The sequence below is a fragment of the Lissotriton helveticus genome, chromosome 6, assembly GCF_964261635.1.
Source record: "Lissotriton helveticus chromosome 6, aLisHel1.1, whole genome shotgun sequence".
Lineage (NCBI taxonomy): Eukaryota > Metazoa > Chordata > Amphibia > Caudata > Salamandridae > Lissotriton > Lissotriton helveticus.
The window spans coordinates 64,078,803-64,095,600 of NC_136067.1; the positions used below are offsets into that span (position 1 = coordinate 64,078,803).

Here is a 16,798-nt window from a genome sequence, read left to right on the forward strand (position 1 = left end):
GCCCACTGACCATTCCAGAGAATACCAAGCCTCCAGGCTTCATCCTCAGCAGCCGGTCTAATTCTCAGAAGCAAATATCTGCTATGGTCAAGAGTCCCTGGAGTGCACACCGGCCATTCCGGAGAATACCAAGCCTCCAGGCTTCATCCTTGACAGCCGGCTCAACCCTCAGAGGCAAATCTCTGCTATGGTCAAGAGTCCCTGGAGTGCCCACTGACCATTCCAGAGAATACCAAGCCTCCAGGCTTCATCCTTGACAGCCGGCCTAATTCTCAGAAGCAAATATCTGCTATGGTCAAGAGTCCCTGGACTGCACACCGGCCTTTGCAGAGAATACCAAGCCTTCGGGCTTCATCCTCAGCAGCCGGCTTAACCCTCAGAGGCAAATCTCTGCTATGGTCAGGTGTCCCTGAAGTGCACACTGGCCATTGCAGAGAACCCCAATCCTCCCGGCTTCATCCTCAGCAGCCGTCCTAATTCTCAGAAGCAAATCTCTGCTATGGTCAAGAGCCCCTGGACTGCACACAGCTATTGCTGAGAATGGCAATCCTCCCGGCTTCATCCTCGACAGCCGGCTTAACCCTCAGAGGCAAATCTCTGCTATGGTCAGGTGTCCCTGAACTGCACACAGCTATTGCTGAGAATGGCAATCCTCCCGGCTTCATCCTCGACAGCCGGCTTAACCCTCAGAGGCAAATCTCTGCTATGGTCAGGTGTCCCTGAACTGCACACAGCTATTGCTGAGAATGGCAATCCTCCCGGCTTCATCCTCGACAGCTGGCTTTACCCTCAGAGGCAAATCTCTGCTTTAGCTCAAGAGTGCCTGGACTGCACACCGGCGGTTGCAGAGAACCCCAAGCCTCCAGGCTTCATCCTCAGCAGCTGGCTTAACCCTCAGAGGCAATTTGCTAACAAGCTACAAGAAATGTAACCACATAACTCCCATCCTGCATCAAGCACCAAGCACCGCACAACTCTTCTCTTTCGTACTAGTCTCGAAACCTGAAATCCTCTGGTACTCTAAGCAAAATCTAGAAACACAGAGGGCATATAGGAGTTGCGTCACCCTTGCGCCACGCAATGGGGCGCAAGGGTGACGCAACTATTAAGATTGACTTATCAAGCCATGCAATGCAGCCTTGCATGGCCTCGCATGGCTTGATAAATACAGAGTAACTCAATCCATTGCAAATCGCTGCCTTGCATTGCTCTGCCCCAGGGAAACATTTCATGGATGGAGCGTGTGGGTTCCCACATTCCCAGATTTAAGAACAATGGTAGATCAGGGGAGGTGTAACGAGCAGACATATGTTTATTTCTGCTCTCTTTTTCTGTTTCTGTGTGCTACATTCTGCGTCAGGGGATTATTTTTGTAAAGGAAAGTCCTTTTTACAACGCACGCACCCTGGCACCATGGTGCCTGCATTGGCACTGGCAGCCAAAGAGGCGCCAGAGCAAGGAAACAACAGGAATTCTTCTAATTATGTTAAATACAGCGCATTCTTGCCCTTTCCCTTTCACGCAGCGCAGTTCAGCATGGCGGCTGCTGCGCTGCGTGAAAGCTACATACATATGCCCCGGGGTCCCTTCTTCTGGACCCACATCTATTCAAGCTGGAGCGTTGCATGAATCAAACCTTCTCTGCAAAAGCAAGGAGGACATGGATCTCTCTTCACCCACTCAAACACATAACACACACGCACTCACACATGCACACACATGTACACACCCACCCTCTCTCATCTCGCCCTGTGCAGAACGCCAGTCACAGGTGTGCTCAACCACTTCCATCTTCAAAAAAGCTGTGACACATCCCCCATTCTCTCTCAGGATAATAAACCCTACACCTTTACCTCCCTCTCTCTTCTCTCTCAGTCTTCCACTCTCAGGCTCACCCGTAACCTCTCGCACTCCCCCCTCTTTCTCTCCCTCTCATCCGCTCCCTCCTTCCATGTGTCCTCTATCACTCTGCACTCTTCATTCTCCCCTCTCCAGCTGTTTCTCTTCCCCGTCGCTCCTTCTTCCTGTTTCATTGCCTCTCTCACCCTATCTCCTTTCTCTCCCTCTGGCTATGTCTCCCTGCCTCTTTTCACTGTTCTCTCGTTCTTTCCTCCCATGCCTTTCTTCTCCCCTTTCTCCCTCTGGTTCCCTTTCACTTGTTTCCATTTCCTGGCCTCCCTCTCTCCCTTCCTTTCACTCCCTCCCCTCCCCTCCCCCTCCCTCTCCCACTCTCTTGGTGGATCTGATAAGTGGCATGTAAACAGAAGGATTACAGGAGTAAAGCCACTTTGATGGCTGACTTCAATGGGGAGCTCTGTACCTGCAGGTATCTCAGTCCCAGCAGCCCCAGGTGTCCGTCTGCCACATCACAGACTCCACCACAGATGGCGACTGCAGCTTGTCTAGAATGAGCGCGTGCAAAGGGGGCGTATTTCAGTTTGTGCCGCTCTAGCCTCATTCTGGCGTGGTATTAAAGACAAGGGGGCGTATGTATGAGCCCCTTGCGCCGCCGGAGCATCTCGGCGCAAACTACAACATCATATTTATGAGGTAACGCAAAGGAACTTTGTGTGGCTTTCGGTGGCCTCATAGATATGGAGTAAGACAAGGCAGCACAAAACTCTGCGCTCTGGAGGCGTTCCATGGGTGTTGCAGTGGGTGTTTCCACACAACACCCATGGATTTTGAGGCCTCACCAGATTTACGAGAGAATGTAAACCTGGGGATGCACCAAAACCTTATGCTTCCCCAGGGGAGGCACAACAAGGAGAAATAAATAGGAGAACACCTCTCAGGATTGTTTTTGTGCAGGAATGTCCCTTCCTGCACTAAAACAATCCTGCTGACAACACAGGCACCCTCGCACCATGGTGCCAGGGTGCCTGCGTTGGTGCTAGTCAGGCGGAACGGCACCAGCGCAGGGGGAAAGGACAGGAATACACTGTACTAGATAAATACTGTCCATTCCTGCCCTACCTCAGATCCCCAGAGACGCGGCCCAAAGTGCGCATGCGATCCAACATATAGGAGGCTTGAGGGTGCAAGAACTCACAGCAACCCGGTGGGTGAAATAAAACATACAGATTTGCATCTTCGTGACTTACAGCTGTGTACATGGACCATGCATGCCAATCAATCAATCACAGCATTTATAAAGCATACTACATACCCGTGAGGGTCTCAAGGCGCTGGGGGGGAGCTGCTACTGCTCAAAAAGCCAGGTCCAGAGCTGTAAGATAGCTCAGTGGGTTGTAGGAGTGCTGCAGAATTGTATGCAAAGTTTGTATGTCATCGAAGACAATTCTGTCATGGCTAGTCAACCATTCAGCTTCTGAGATGGGTGGGTCACTCGGAATGAGGGCTATGTTATTAAATGCCTGTTGTGGTCTCTGTTTCAGCACCCCCTGCGCTAAAGATGTCAGTCAACGAAACCCTGGTGGTGAACCCTGGTGAGAACGTCACCCTTCAGTGCTCGCTGACAGGAGGGGACCCCCCACCCCAGGTCGTCTGGACTCACTCGCCCAACCCCATGCCCAAGAACAGCCTTTCTCAGGGGGGCAACCTCACCATCTGGGGCATTCAGACAGAGGACTTGGGTTACTACAACTGCACAGCGACCAACAACGTAGGAAACCCTGCCAAGAAGACGGTCAACCTCTTAGTTCGATGTAAGTTTCCCAAAGAATTATGTGTGAACTTGAGGAATTCAAAGCATATGCTTGGGTCAGTGTGTGTATTGTGTGTGTGCACGCTGCCATCAAAGTAGGTGTGTGTGTGTGTGTGTGTGTCTGCGAGTGTGTGTATCCCTGTGCGTGGTCCTCAAAGTATCTACATATGTGTGTGTGCATGTGTGGCCATCAAAGTATTTGTGTGTATGTGAGTGTGTGTGTGTATGTGTGTGAACATAGCATATTACATCGCATGCGTTTACAACGCATGCAATTACAACGGCTAAGTTGTTACATCGCAGTACATTACAATGCAATTCGTTACATCGACTTGCTGTAGGGGGCACGCTGGATTCAGAAATGGTATAATTTACTATTGCAACTCCAGTGTTCGATTAGTAAATTATACTATTCCTTAGGTTAACGGGCCCCCTAATGCAAGTCGATGACAGCTAATCGGTGCAAATGTCAGTGCAATTCTACTGGGCACCAGAGAAGCCTGGCACTAGTACAATGTGCGTGCAAGGGCCCCATGTGAACCCGTAGAGGTGCTCCCAGACGCGTCTGCACAATTCTCTGATGGGAATGCCAGGGGTCTTAATATTTAACTATAAGTCATAATAAACTAAGAAGTTCAGTAAGGCTCACAATCGTGGAAGATGGCTGATGTCTCCGCGGATCAGTGGTAATCTATTGACTAGTACCTCTCTTTGGAACTCGGAGGCCTGGAGTTCATTAATCCCATCTTTACTTGACCAGATAAAGCCTTGGGGCACATTTTCAAGGGCTTTATCTCCTCTTTTTTGGCTTAAAAAGCCAAAAATCGGAGAGAAAACTATCGCCCTATTTAACAGAGGGTGCTAACATGCATAATCGCATGGTAGCACCCTTTTTCCCAACGCCTCCCATTGCATCTCTAATGAGATGCAGAGTGGATGTCACTGGGTGTACCCCGGATGGAATACCTTGCAAATATCGCTGATGTTCACATCGCGATATTTACAAGGCAGCCCACAGGATTTAAGCACATGTTAGATTTTGGCGAACACGGCGGTTTTCGTCAAAAACTAACATCTGCTAAAATCCTGACCTACTTATGCTTAACATAGGGGGTGGATTGTGCTGATACGACCACAGGGTCGTATCAGCAAGATTATCGCCGTTTTGCAGGGAACATCGCTGGAAAACCAGCGATGTTTCCTGCAAAACGGCGATTTCCCCACTATCGCTGGTAATTATATCGCCCTGGAGAAACGCGTTGTAAACAACGCTCTAACAGGGCGATATAATACAGCAATAGACGACAATAAATTAAAAAGTGCTAATTGCGCTTTGCGTTTATTTATCACCGTCCTTGTAAATATGCCCCTGTGTGATTCTGGGCACACCATTTAATCTCCCTTTGCTGGAAATTAAAACATTTTACAATGAAAATATGTGCAAAGCAAAAAACAACAGTAAAGTTTGCTGTGTAATCCTGTGAGAGTTTCACCCCTCTTCAAAGTCACTTTTTGTAATTCTCAAACAGACCAATCATGCCTCAGTGTGTTACATGCAGCCCGTTACATTTGAGACATTACGGTACAATAAAATTGTTTTCTGTAAACAGTTCTTCAGTCTATCAGCTACAAAAAATAATAAAAATGTTTAACTAGGGCTATAAAAGGAAAATGGGGCAACGCCCTTGACAAGTTTCGGAAGCTCTGATCAGCAGAAGAGTTGAGTGTGCTGCTGTGGCTCGTGGACTTCAGGCAGCAGAACATCACACCGCAAGAACTGACTCACACTGAGGTGTCTCTAGCTTGTAATATATGTAAATAAAATGTACATTATTTGTTAAGTCTTGTGCATTTGCATCTGATGCACAGCGTGCTCTTGTGCATGCACACTTGATGTGGACGGGCAGACCTGTTCAGCAGAGAAAGGAGGCAGGAATCAGGGTGAACAATACATGCTTGTTTAAAGCTCTCACCAGTGTTTTCCAGCGTGTCCAATTTTACAGAAAATGAAATCTGACTTTTAATTCAACCAGAGATTTTTAAAAATTGGTTTCGATTACAATTTTTGGGAGCGTTAGCTATTATCAAGCCCATTTGTTTGACGCATGGCCATCATAGAAAACATTTTTAAAGAACAATTCTATAAGAATTGATGTCCCAATTAAAAAAAAGTCTCACCTAAAATAGAAATTGATTTTAGGCTGAACCTTTGTGTAAATCAGTTTCCTTTTATTTCTTGTTTCTGCATACACAAGAAAATAGGTTAATGCTCTGCAAATAAATCACCCCATAGAAATCCTATTACCACTTAAATAAATATAAATGGACCTTTGTGTATATTAATTCTCTGTGTTAATCGATTGTTCTCAAACCTCTAAAGATCTGGCTCTTTTAGCTGGAGTGTTTTATCTTATATCCAGTCCCTTCAGCTCCCCCTTTAATTTTTCTGTGTCCTAGGATTTTTATCCTCTCCAACTTGAGGCACCTTGTGTGTGTCATGCCTGTAAATATAAAAACATTGATGCACGCATGTATTAGATATGTCACCTCCTATAACATTTGATTATCTCCAGTTGTATCAAAACTGTAAATTAGTTCTAGTTTCAGATTTAAACTTGCAAACATGAACAAGTCTTCATGCAATTGGACACAACGCCCCCTGTCGCATGCAGTAAATGATTGTGTCATTTTGAAAAATTATGGTTTTTCCGTCCAAAATTGTTTGTAAGTTACATATTTCAATTTTATGTATTTATATGTGTCAATTTTATAGTTGAGTATGACCTGAATTTGATATTAATAGTGATTATAAAAAAAATAAAGTTGTAGGAGGTGTAAATCCCTCAATTAAATGTATATTGAACTGTAAGCGAGGAATTAACACAGTTGCTTGTGAGACTGTACACAAAACAGTAACAGCCTTGAGGTGTCAGAAGAGGGGAGAGACAGGCAGACAGTTCACCAGATTCCAAGTCAGATCACAAGGACGGTGTGATGATACAGTCACAAGGATAATCTGGCGATAAATAAATGTAAATTAACCTGAAAATATATCACCATGGAGATGTACCAGAAAAGTAGTTAGTGTTGGACCAGGTGACCAATCAGAGCACTCGGAGCGGTTGTCCTTTAGGGGTAGGAGATCCTAGCAGTAACAACGAGGGGTGCATGTCTACATCAGTGGAAGATCTAGTGTGGGGCTGTCAAACAAAGGCGGAGCCAGCACTTTCAACAACCTTTGAGAAACTGGTAGAGTCTCCCAGTTTAGACCGCTCAATGGCCAAAGTGTAACCCGAAGGGCCCATTCCAACCCGCGTGCTAGTCTAGTAAACAACATGATCCATTTTATACCCTACAAGATGTACATTATGGTGTTGCTTTCTAACTAAGGTGACGCTTTGTAAGTTTCAATATATATATACATACATTACGTCAAACCAACTTTCAGGGTAGAAAAGAAGGAAACTCGAGCCACAATCTCCATGAGCGTGATAGATTTATTTCTGCAAAATGGTTCAAACGCCCGACGCGTTTCGGTGCAGCCGCACCTTGGTCACGGGTGAATTCAGTCATGACATTCTGAGTTTTTTAAAGTGAAAAAAAAGGCAAATTAAGTGCACAACATAAAAGTAGGACTACTTCCTCATAACTTCAGGTTTGTTGAACAATGGAGGCGGCCATAGTTAAATATTAACAACAAGCTTCAAGTTTAAACTGATACATACTCAATTTAGTGATACCCCGCATTTGAGATGTTATAATGCACATCTAAAGATTATAAAGTGTAAATGTTGACATTTAAACAAACAATACAATTTGTATTTCATAATTGAAAACATGGATATCCATGCTATTAATAAAACTCCAAAAAATCCAAAAAATGTGTGTTTTGCCCAAGTGGGCATGAATTCATAAGGCATGGAACACACTTAATTGTCCAAACTGATTACAAAAATCAGTGAAGTTCCGCCCAAGTGGGCATGTGCTACTAATGCCAGCGAGCATCCGGTTAAGATTACATTGATCATACAGGCAACATTGCACTACATTTTATCCATTTTGTTACATCAAAAAAAGGGTTTATCATCTGCTTTGTAGTTGAAACTTGATAGACTCCAATTCATAAGGCAACCCCCAAGCTTGTTCTCATCTGTTTATAGAGCAGTCTCCTACAAATAGAAAGGAAAAACCATAATCACTAAAAGTGAATAAAAACTGATTAAAAAAGCTTCAATTTATTACAATATCTTTTCTCAACAGTGTTTCGGCAAATATATTGGAGCCCTGATTATTTCAATTTAGTTCTCATGTTGGTTTATATAATTTGAGGGCAATATTGATTGGGATGTGCAGACATATATCCAGGATTTAACCTAGATGGACAGAGAGTTCTTCATCCTTATTAAGACCCCAAGGTTGGACCGTTTGATATTTTATGATCATACGTGATTCAAGTTGGCGCAACTGTTTCAATCTGTTGCCGCCCCTTTCTGATTTGGGAATCCTGTCTAATGCACAAAACTGCAGCAATCTGACATTCTTGTTGTGGAAATCTTTGAAGTGCTTGGCAATTGGATAGTTCTTATCCTCATTAGTGATGGCCCTTGTATGCTCCAACACCCTTTTCTTCACTTCATTTATTGTGCTCCCAATATATACTAAGGGGCACGGACAACGTAGTGCATAAACACAGTAGTCAGATTTGCACGACAAATGCTTTTGTATTTTAAAAGCTTGATAGTGTTCTGAAAGAACAATTTCTTTCCTATTAACACTATTCTTGCAAGCCTTGCATGTGTTGCAGGTGAAAAAGCCTCTGACACCAGTTTTTTCTTTCTTGTCTCTTACAGTACTACTGCATAAAACATCTTTCAATGCAGTACATTTTCTGAAAGTGATCTGTGGCTGACTTCCGACCGCTTTCTTAAGTACTGGGTCGAGATTAAGGACGTGCCAATATTTTTTGAGACTACGTCTCACCTGCCAGGATTGATCAGAGTATGAAGTAATGTATCTGATTGGGCCATTCTCTTGCTCAGGGTCTTTGGAAGGTATGGGGTTCAAGAGGTCACTTCTGGCTACAGTCTTGATTTTAGCACACGCCTGCTCTATAATTTTGGTTGAATAACCTCTCTCAATGAATCGTTGTTTCATGCATGTCATCTCTCTGGCGAAATCTATAGGGGTACCACAGTTTCGTTTTGCTCTCAATAGTTCGCCAAAGGGTATACTGCTGATCAAGTTTTTGGGGTGGCAGCTGGAAGCATGGAGCAAGCTGTTCCCTGCAGTTGGTTTACGATACAGCCTGCTTCTAAGTTTGTCCTTGTCAACAAATACCACTACATCCAAAAACTCTACCGACTGTTGGTCGATCAAGCAGGTAAATTTCAAATTACAACTATTTGCATTCAGATCATCAACAAACTGTAGTGCCGCCTCTTTCGTACCTTTCCAGAGGCAAAACACGTCGTCTATATACCTGGCCCACAGAACCACATTGTGGGAAAATGCCGAGTTGTTCTTGGCCACCTGCTCCTCCCACCAGCCCAGGAACAGTCCTGCGTAGCTGGGGGCGAAGCAGGTTCCCATCGCGGTCCCCCGGGCCTGGCAATAGACCACATGATTGAACAAAAAATAATTGTTCGTCAGGCATCTATACATCATGTCTACGAGCATTTTCGTATGCAGCAAATATTTTACATCACGTTGCTTCAAAAAGTGTTCATTCGCGGCTAATCCCAGATCATGGGGTATGCACGTGTACAGGCTGTTGACATCAAGTGTCATCAGCCACATACCGTCCTCCCACACAACTGGATCAATGACATTCAGAAAATCTCGGGTATCCTGTAAGTACGATGGTAACTTTTGTACATACGGACGTAGAAAGTGGTCAATGTACTTGGAGGTACTTTCATACGTACTTCCCATGGAGGACACAATCGGCCTACCCGGGGGATTCTGGGCGTTTTTGTGTAACTTTGGGAGTAAGTATAACGCTGCCAATTTAGGATGATCGCATTTGAGGAATTTAAATTCATCTTCAGACACGAGACCCTCTTGTTTCCATTTTGACAATTGGATTTGATAGTTTAAATTGCTATCCTCATAACACATTCTATTACTGATTGTGTAATTCTCCTGATCATCAAGTTGTCTCTTGCCCTCAGATAAATACATTTCAACCGGCCATACCACGACATTACCACCTTTATCTGACATCTTTATCACAACATCCCTGTTGTTTTGTAAGTCACTTAAGGCTTGTCGTTGTTGGCGTGAAAGATTATCCTGTCTTGGTTTACTTATTTTCTCTAATTTCTTAAATTCCTCAATTACTCCATTTTCAAAGACATCAATTTTGTCATTATGTATTTGAGGCAAGAACCGGGACCTGGCTTTGAACCCGCTTCCGCTCAAGCAATCAAATCTTAATTCTTCCTGTTCCAAACATTCCAAAGTACTTGGAACACTCTCAGTGTCATTGTTTAGACCTACCATTGTCTGTAGGAGACTCACATCTCCAATGGTTACCACAGTATCCTCCCCTTGGGTTGTCCCCACAACTTGTTTCCTATTACAAAACCACTTTTTCAATTTTAGTTTTCTTATGAAGTGGAACAAGTCTATTCTGCTTTCAGTATAATTAAACTGACTAGAGGGACAGAAAGTCATTCCAAATGACAACAATTCAATTTGATCAACAGATAAAATCAAGTTCGAAAGATTTACCACAGTATAGGTGTCCTTCACTGATTTTTGTAATCAGTTTGGACAATTAAGTGTGTTCCATGCCTTATGAATTCATGCCCACTTGGGCAAAACACACATTTTTTGGATTTTTTGGAGTTTTATTAATAGCATGGATATCCATGTTTTCAATTATGAAATACAAATTGTATTGTTTGTTTAAATGTCAACATTTACACTTTATAATCTTTAGATGTGCATTATAACATCTCAAATGCGGGGTATCACTAAATTGAGTATGTATCAGTTTAAACTTGAAGCTTGTTGTTAATATTTAACTATGGCCGCCTCCATTGTTCAACAAACCTGAAGTTATGAGGAAGTAGTCCTACTTTTATGTTGTGCACTTAATTTGCCTTTTTTTTCACTTTAAAAAACTCAGAATGTCATGACTGAATTCACCCGTGACCAAGGTGCGGCTGCACCGAAACGCGTCGGGCGTTTGAACCATTTTGCAGAAATAAATCTATCACGCTCATGGAGATTGTGGCTCGAGTTTCCTTCTTTTCTACCCTGAAAGTTGGTTTGACGTATTGTAAGAGGATCGCCTCCTCACTCGAGCCCGCCGCCACTAAGAGGCTGGGGGATCGGCGAATTGTGACTTTTGGATATATACATACATATCTAATAAATCTATCAATTTATTGGAAGTATGTCATTCGCAGTGAGATGTGTTCATTACCACACACTAAGCAACATTGGGGGGATAAGAAGGCAATCAATGTTCTGGAAACTTATGAACTGTTTGAAAAGTCGTCCTTGGATTACTGAATGCTTTATGAAAAAATTATACCAATATTGCCATGAGAAAGAGTGAAAAGGAAAGACTACAGTATCCTGTGACAGTGACAAGTAGACATAAAAGAAAGACTGTATATGCGAAAGGATAAGAATTGAGGGGCATATTACCAACAACTAGTGATATTTATCGCTAAATGCCCTTAGCGACTTTTTTTTATCGCTGCCTATCGCTGGATATTTTAGCGGAGAAAATATGCTATTAGCAACGTTTTTCTCTGTTGCGCTAAAATATCCAGCGATAGCGACGTAATGCGAGAATATCGCTTAGAATATAGCGATATTCTCGCATTAGCGACGAAATGCTCTTAGCCATGTTATCCACCTCCCATTGGATAACATGACTAAGAACTGGTCAGAGCAGGCGTTAGTTTTTGGCGATAGCGGGAATATTTCCATCGCTACGCCAGCCTTGTTAATAGGCGATAGCGACGTTATCGACTGCTTTCAGTCGCTAACAGGTTGCGTACGCCCACTTTGCATGTCATTAGCGATAAATATCGCTGACATGCAAAGCGGGCCCCAAACCGCTCGCTATCGCCTTCAAGCTGTCGCTAACTGCTGTTAGCGACAGCTTGATAATAGGGCGATAGAATTTTTGCCGCTTAGCAGCCGAAAACGGCCGCTAAACCGGCGAAAATTGCATATCGCCCCCCTTGATAATATGCCCCAGAGTTTTTAAGATCTGTGCTCAGAAGATTGTGTTCACAGAGTGAATTTAACTCGGCTTCCCTAGGCATGTTATCCAAGTCTGTTCGTTCAAAAAATTTGAATGAGAGAGGAATTTTAACTTTTTCTACAAAATAATTCAGAAATAAACACATTAGTGAATTAGGTTGTTTCCTTTTATCGCTTCTTAGAAGTGGAGGTAACAAGTGTAGGATCAAACATGACTTTAGGGTACTGCCGCATGCTATGCCTGAGTAAGTGGGCACCATAATGTCCCAGTTTTACATTTCATTAATATTTATAAAAATGTAAGGCAAATCCCAACCCACAAATCCTGGTGGCGGGCTTAATCAATGGGTTTGCCTCATCTGACAGACATTCTTGGGTGAGGGATGGGCTCATTAGTATAATTAGGAGTGTTTTTTATGTGAATGTGCTTTCTTTCATTTTTAGTGGGGATCGAATGTGAGATAAAAAAAAATCCTATACATGTTCCATAAGCATTTTTATTAAGGTATTCTAGAGGAGTATTACAAACAAAGTGAATAAGGGGATGTTAGGGATAACTATTGATCCCGGATCCCACTGGTCGACATGTTTCAGCCATGTCATTAACCCAGTCCAGAAACCAAGGTTTATCCTTCAGGACCTGGATCCCAATTTACAAAATGAGCAGCAAAGGTCCTGTATGTTGTACCATTGAAAATCTTGTCAATACTTGACTACTTGTCAACACTTATCTACAAGCAAGAAGTGAGGTGGTTTCAAGGGCACAAACTGAAGATGAAGTGGGATAGGCCCTGAAATGTGACCAGATTGTTCCCTAGAGAGTAGACCGTGCTTTCTCTGTTGCTCTCGCTGCTCAGTAATCTAAGCGCCAGGATACCCTTTGGGTGACAGGCGCGCTATACAAGTGCACATTACATTACATTACATGTGTCCATCTAACTTGGCTCCTCCATTAACTCTTGGCTGTTTCTCACACTAGCCATGAAGAATGCCACGTTCCAGATCACCCCTGATATCATTAAGGAGAGCGAGACGATACAGCTGGGGCAGGACCTCAAGTTGTCTTGCCACGTGGATGCTGTTCCGCAGGAGAAGGTCGTCTACTCATGGTACAAGAACGGCAAGCCCGCCAAAATCACGGACCGCCTGCTCGTCACCAGGAACGACCCCGAGTTGCCACCGGTAACCAGCAGCCTGGAAATCATTGACCTGCGATTCAGCGACTACGGCACCTACCTGTGTGTGGCCTCCTTTCAGGGCGCCCCCATCGCCGACCTCAGCATTGAGGTCAACATCTCCTCTGAGACAGGTGAGTGTTGTTGGGTGGAGCTGGATGGAAGCAAGTCAGGGCCTATGTGTAAAACTCTAGTGTGTGCTCCAATCTTGTAACAATTTTAGTGCCTGAGGCTTATTTGAGCATCACCATTGCATCATACATACCATGAACACTGCTACAACATAGCAACCTTAAATGATCTTCATAAGGGAGATATATTAGGATATATAGTATAGATAGGATGTATAGTAGAGAGGTATATTTTTTGTATTCTGCTATGGGGCAACTGGGACCTCAAATAGTCAGCATTCACACTCGTGTAAAACATCACACCAATGCCAGAGTCCACATTACCCAAGTATGTGAAGCTGCATAGCTGGGCCAGCTTTGACAGTGCTACAGCACAAAATCAGCGTAGCCAGGTCTTACCCACCATAGTGCAGTGTAGAACGTGCCATAGCCAGGCCAGGTGCAGCTTGCAATGCACCATCATTTGGCTTTATCTCTTTTCCACAATATGTAGAACATCTTAGGCAGTGTCTACAATATGTCCTAGTATGTAAGGTACCACAGCCGGCAAGGTTCCACTAAGCCCCATTATGTACACCACTATAACAAGGCTACTTTTCACATTAAGCGTGTACGGATAGCACATAAGCCACAGGAATTTCCACACTTCAGAAGTAAACCCTCATATACTTGACTAATATTGACCCACAATGTCAAGAACCTTCAGCTAGGCCGGATTCCACGAGGCCAACATCTGTAAAGATTGTATCAGAAAACTGTGGTTGCTCTTTGGAGTCATTTATATATTCATATTTAACACGAAATTCTGTACCACTTCTGGTCCTGTAGTGCGAATGCATCAGCTATACAATATTGCTATTATACAATAATAAGCAGTTTAGTACATGTATGGATAATTATCGTCCTGCATGTGGATACACGTAGGAGCTTGTAAAAGTAAACATGCAAACACAAACATTTAACGAATGAGATATTAACAAAGTAGACCTAACTGAGTCAATACAGCACTAGTAACTGTGAGATAGTTTCATCCCTGATTCAAATGAGCATAGATGAGAGCGTTTCAAACCTATGGTGAGTAGGAAGGTCATCATCAGGACACAGTAACTTAATATGATAAAAAAAAGGAGGTATTATCGAGGAGCCCTGCATAAAGACATCAGCAATATACTCGTCGGCGCGGTGTGTGGCCGAATGATCTAGCGTGAGGCCGGTGAGAAGGCGGGTTGCAGGGAGGTCTAAAAGTAATGTGGCGCCCCACAGAAGTCAACACGAATGCTGGAGTAGTTCCTCCCTCGGGACAAGTGTAACCAAAACGTTAGGTGGAATCATAAACCTGGTCAATGGGATACATGGGGATCCCACCAATCAAATGTTAATGCCGTCACACACCTGGTAGGGTGTCATGCTTCATCACAGGGAACTCCTCGTCAGGCCGGTGCTGCAATGCTTGACGGGCCTGGGGGCTCTTTATCGGAGATTTTTTGATCTGTTACTCCGCTTGGTAGAATGGAAGTGAGGGCTTATCACAAAAAAGGGTATTGGAAAACAGGACTAAAAGAGTCCGGCAAAGGAGGGTAGGTCTGGGAATACACTCCCTCTAATCCACTTTCTCCCTTAGTGTATCAGAAAGAGCTCTGCCTCACCTAAGGGGTCACTCTATCCGAATTTTCGGTTGGAACCATCCCCTCTGTATCTGTTAGTCTAGTGGATTCCACTAACCTTTAGCAGGACCCACAGACCTATACAGGGTAGGATTGAATTGATTTATATCCTTATGAAAGGTCGATTGACCCTCCTGTCAACGTACGATTAAAACATGTCGACCCTAAGCGTACAACTTTAATTTTAGCTATCAGGGTACATTGTGACCTTAGGATAGCTCCATTGTTTTTACTGGATCAAGCGAACACTATCCCATAAAATTCTCTTTTGATTCCCTTAGAAGCTTTTATTCCTGATGTATACCTGATCAGTGGGATCCCCATGGTTCCCATTGGCCAGGTTTATGATTCCACCTAGCATTTTGGTTACCCTTGTCCCGAGAGAGCAACTACTCTAGCAGGTGTCTTGAAATACATTAGCCTAGGAGAAGCACAGGTGTATGACCTCGTTAAAAACATAGCAAAAACCAAGGGGAAGATGGACGGAGTGTTGAACATTGCAAGCACTCACCCCCAGTAAACTGATCTAGGTTTAATCCATCATCATTCTTTAGCTCACTCCACCACCCCAGTTCCGGCATGGCCATATGCAAATCAGTCTGACCCTGTGCCTCATGGGAACAGTCCTGCCCAAGCTGCCAAGCCATGTCTTCCCTGGACCGGAAACAAACATCCTAGGACCGGTTTCTGGCTAATCAGCCATCATCAGCCAGGCTAGCTTGAATCCAGTGGCAAAGTGAGCAAGGGACCCACGTCTTGGCATACCCTGCCAACTTAGGGCGAACAAAGCAAAACCAAAGGGGATGATGGACGGAGTGTTGAACATTGCAAGCACTCACCCCCAGTCAACTCATCTGGGTTTAATCCATCATCATTCTTTAGCTCACTCCACGACCCCAGTTCAAACATGGCTGCAGGGTCAAGACTGATTTGCATATGGCTGAGCCCAAACTGGAAGGTCATAGTGAGCAAAAAAACGATGGATTTAGGCCCAGATCTCTGTACTAAGGTGAATGTATGACATTTTTTCTGCATTCTGTCCATCAATTATGGTTTTGCATTTGTCACCCTGTGTGGGACGGGTATGCTCTGAGTCCCGTGCTCTCCACACCACTGGAGTCAAGCTAGCCTGGCTGATGAGGGCTGAAAGCCCGAAACCGGTCCTAGGATGCTTGTTTCCAGTCCAGGGAGGACCTGGCCTGGCAGTTCGGGCTGGACTGTTCCCATTGGGCACAGGGTCCAGACTGGTTTGCATATGGCTGGGTCTAAACTGGAATGGCATGGTGAGCAAAAAAACGATGGATTTAGGCCCAGATCTCTGTACTGGGGTGAATCTATGACATTGTTCTGCATTCTGTCCACCAGTTGTTGTTTTTCTCTTTAAAAACATAGCTCTTCGCCCCCCTTCTATTTGCCCTGCAGAAGTCAGCAGCAAGCTCAAATGACCTGCCTCGCCATGGTGGGGTCGAAACACCATTGACCATGCCAATGATTTCTAACTTCGTGAGTGCATGTGGATTGGAACTGTATTAAATTACTCCCTTTTATTATCACTATAGTAACCTCAAGGCTGCCTGCGTGAAGATGCTGTTGCTAGAGCCGGAGGAGAAACCTAAAATGGACAGAACATGGGCATCTGGTGTATAAACAAGTACAACCCCCCCATGGTGTCTCCTCTCTCGCACATATTGCCACCAGCTGTTAGAAATAAAAGAAAGCACATATCCATCAGACCTGCTTCTCCTGCCTTGCTGGACCCATAAACCTTTGCTTTAATTTTAGCATCCCCCTCCCCCTCAGACGTGATTAGTTCTGCTCTTTACACCATAAAACAACAAGTGCCGGTTCTGATGCCCCAGGGAGACCCCTACCCCCACCCCCCTCACTGCTCGTTGCTGCACAGGCCAGCCAGTAATTGAATCATTTTGTGTTTTT

The 16,798-nt window shown here is 44.2% G+C and overlaps 1 protein-coding gene across 1 annotated transcript in view; it reads left to right on the forward strand.

Annotated features, from left to right (window-relative positions):
- Positions 1-16,798, forward strand: part of MDGA1 (MAM domain containing glycosylphosphatidylinositol anchor 1) — a 1,234,846-nt gene that overhangs the window by 550,685 nt on the left and 667,363 nt on the right. Inside the window, exons 6-7 of the mRNA XM_078647369.1 lie at positions 3,399-3,668; positions 12,873-13,202. Of these exons, the coding sequence (XP_078503495.1) occupies positions 3,399-3,668; positions 12,873-13,202 (600 nt within the window). The remainder of the gene's footprint in view (positions 1-3,398; positions 3,669-12,872; positions 13,203-16,798) is intronic.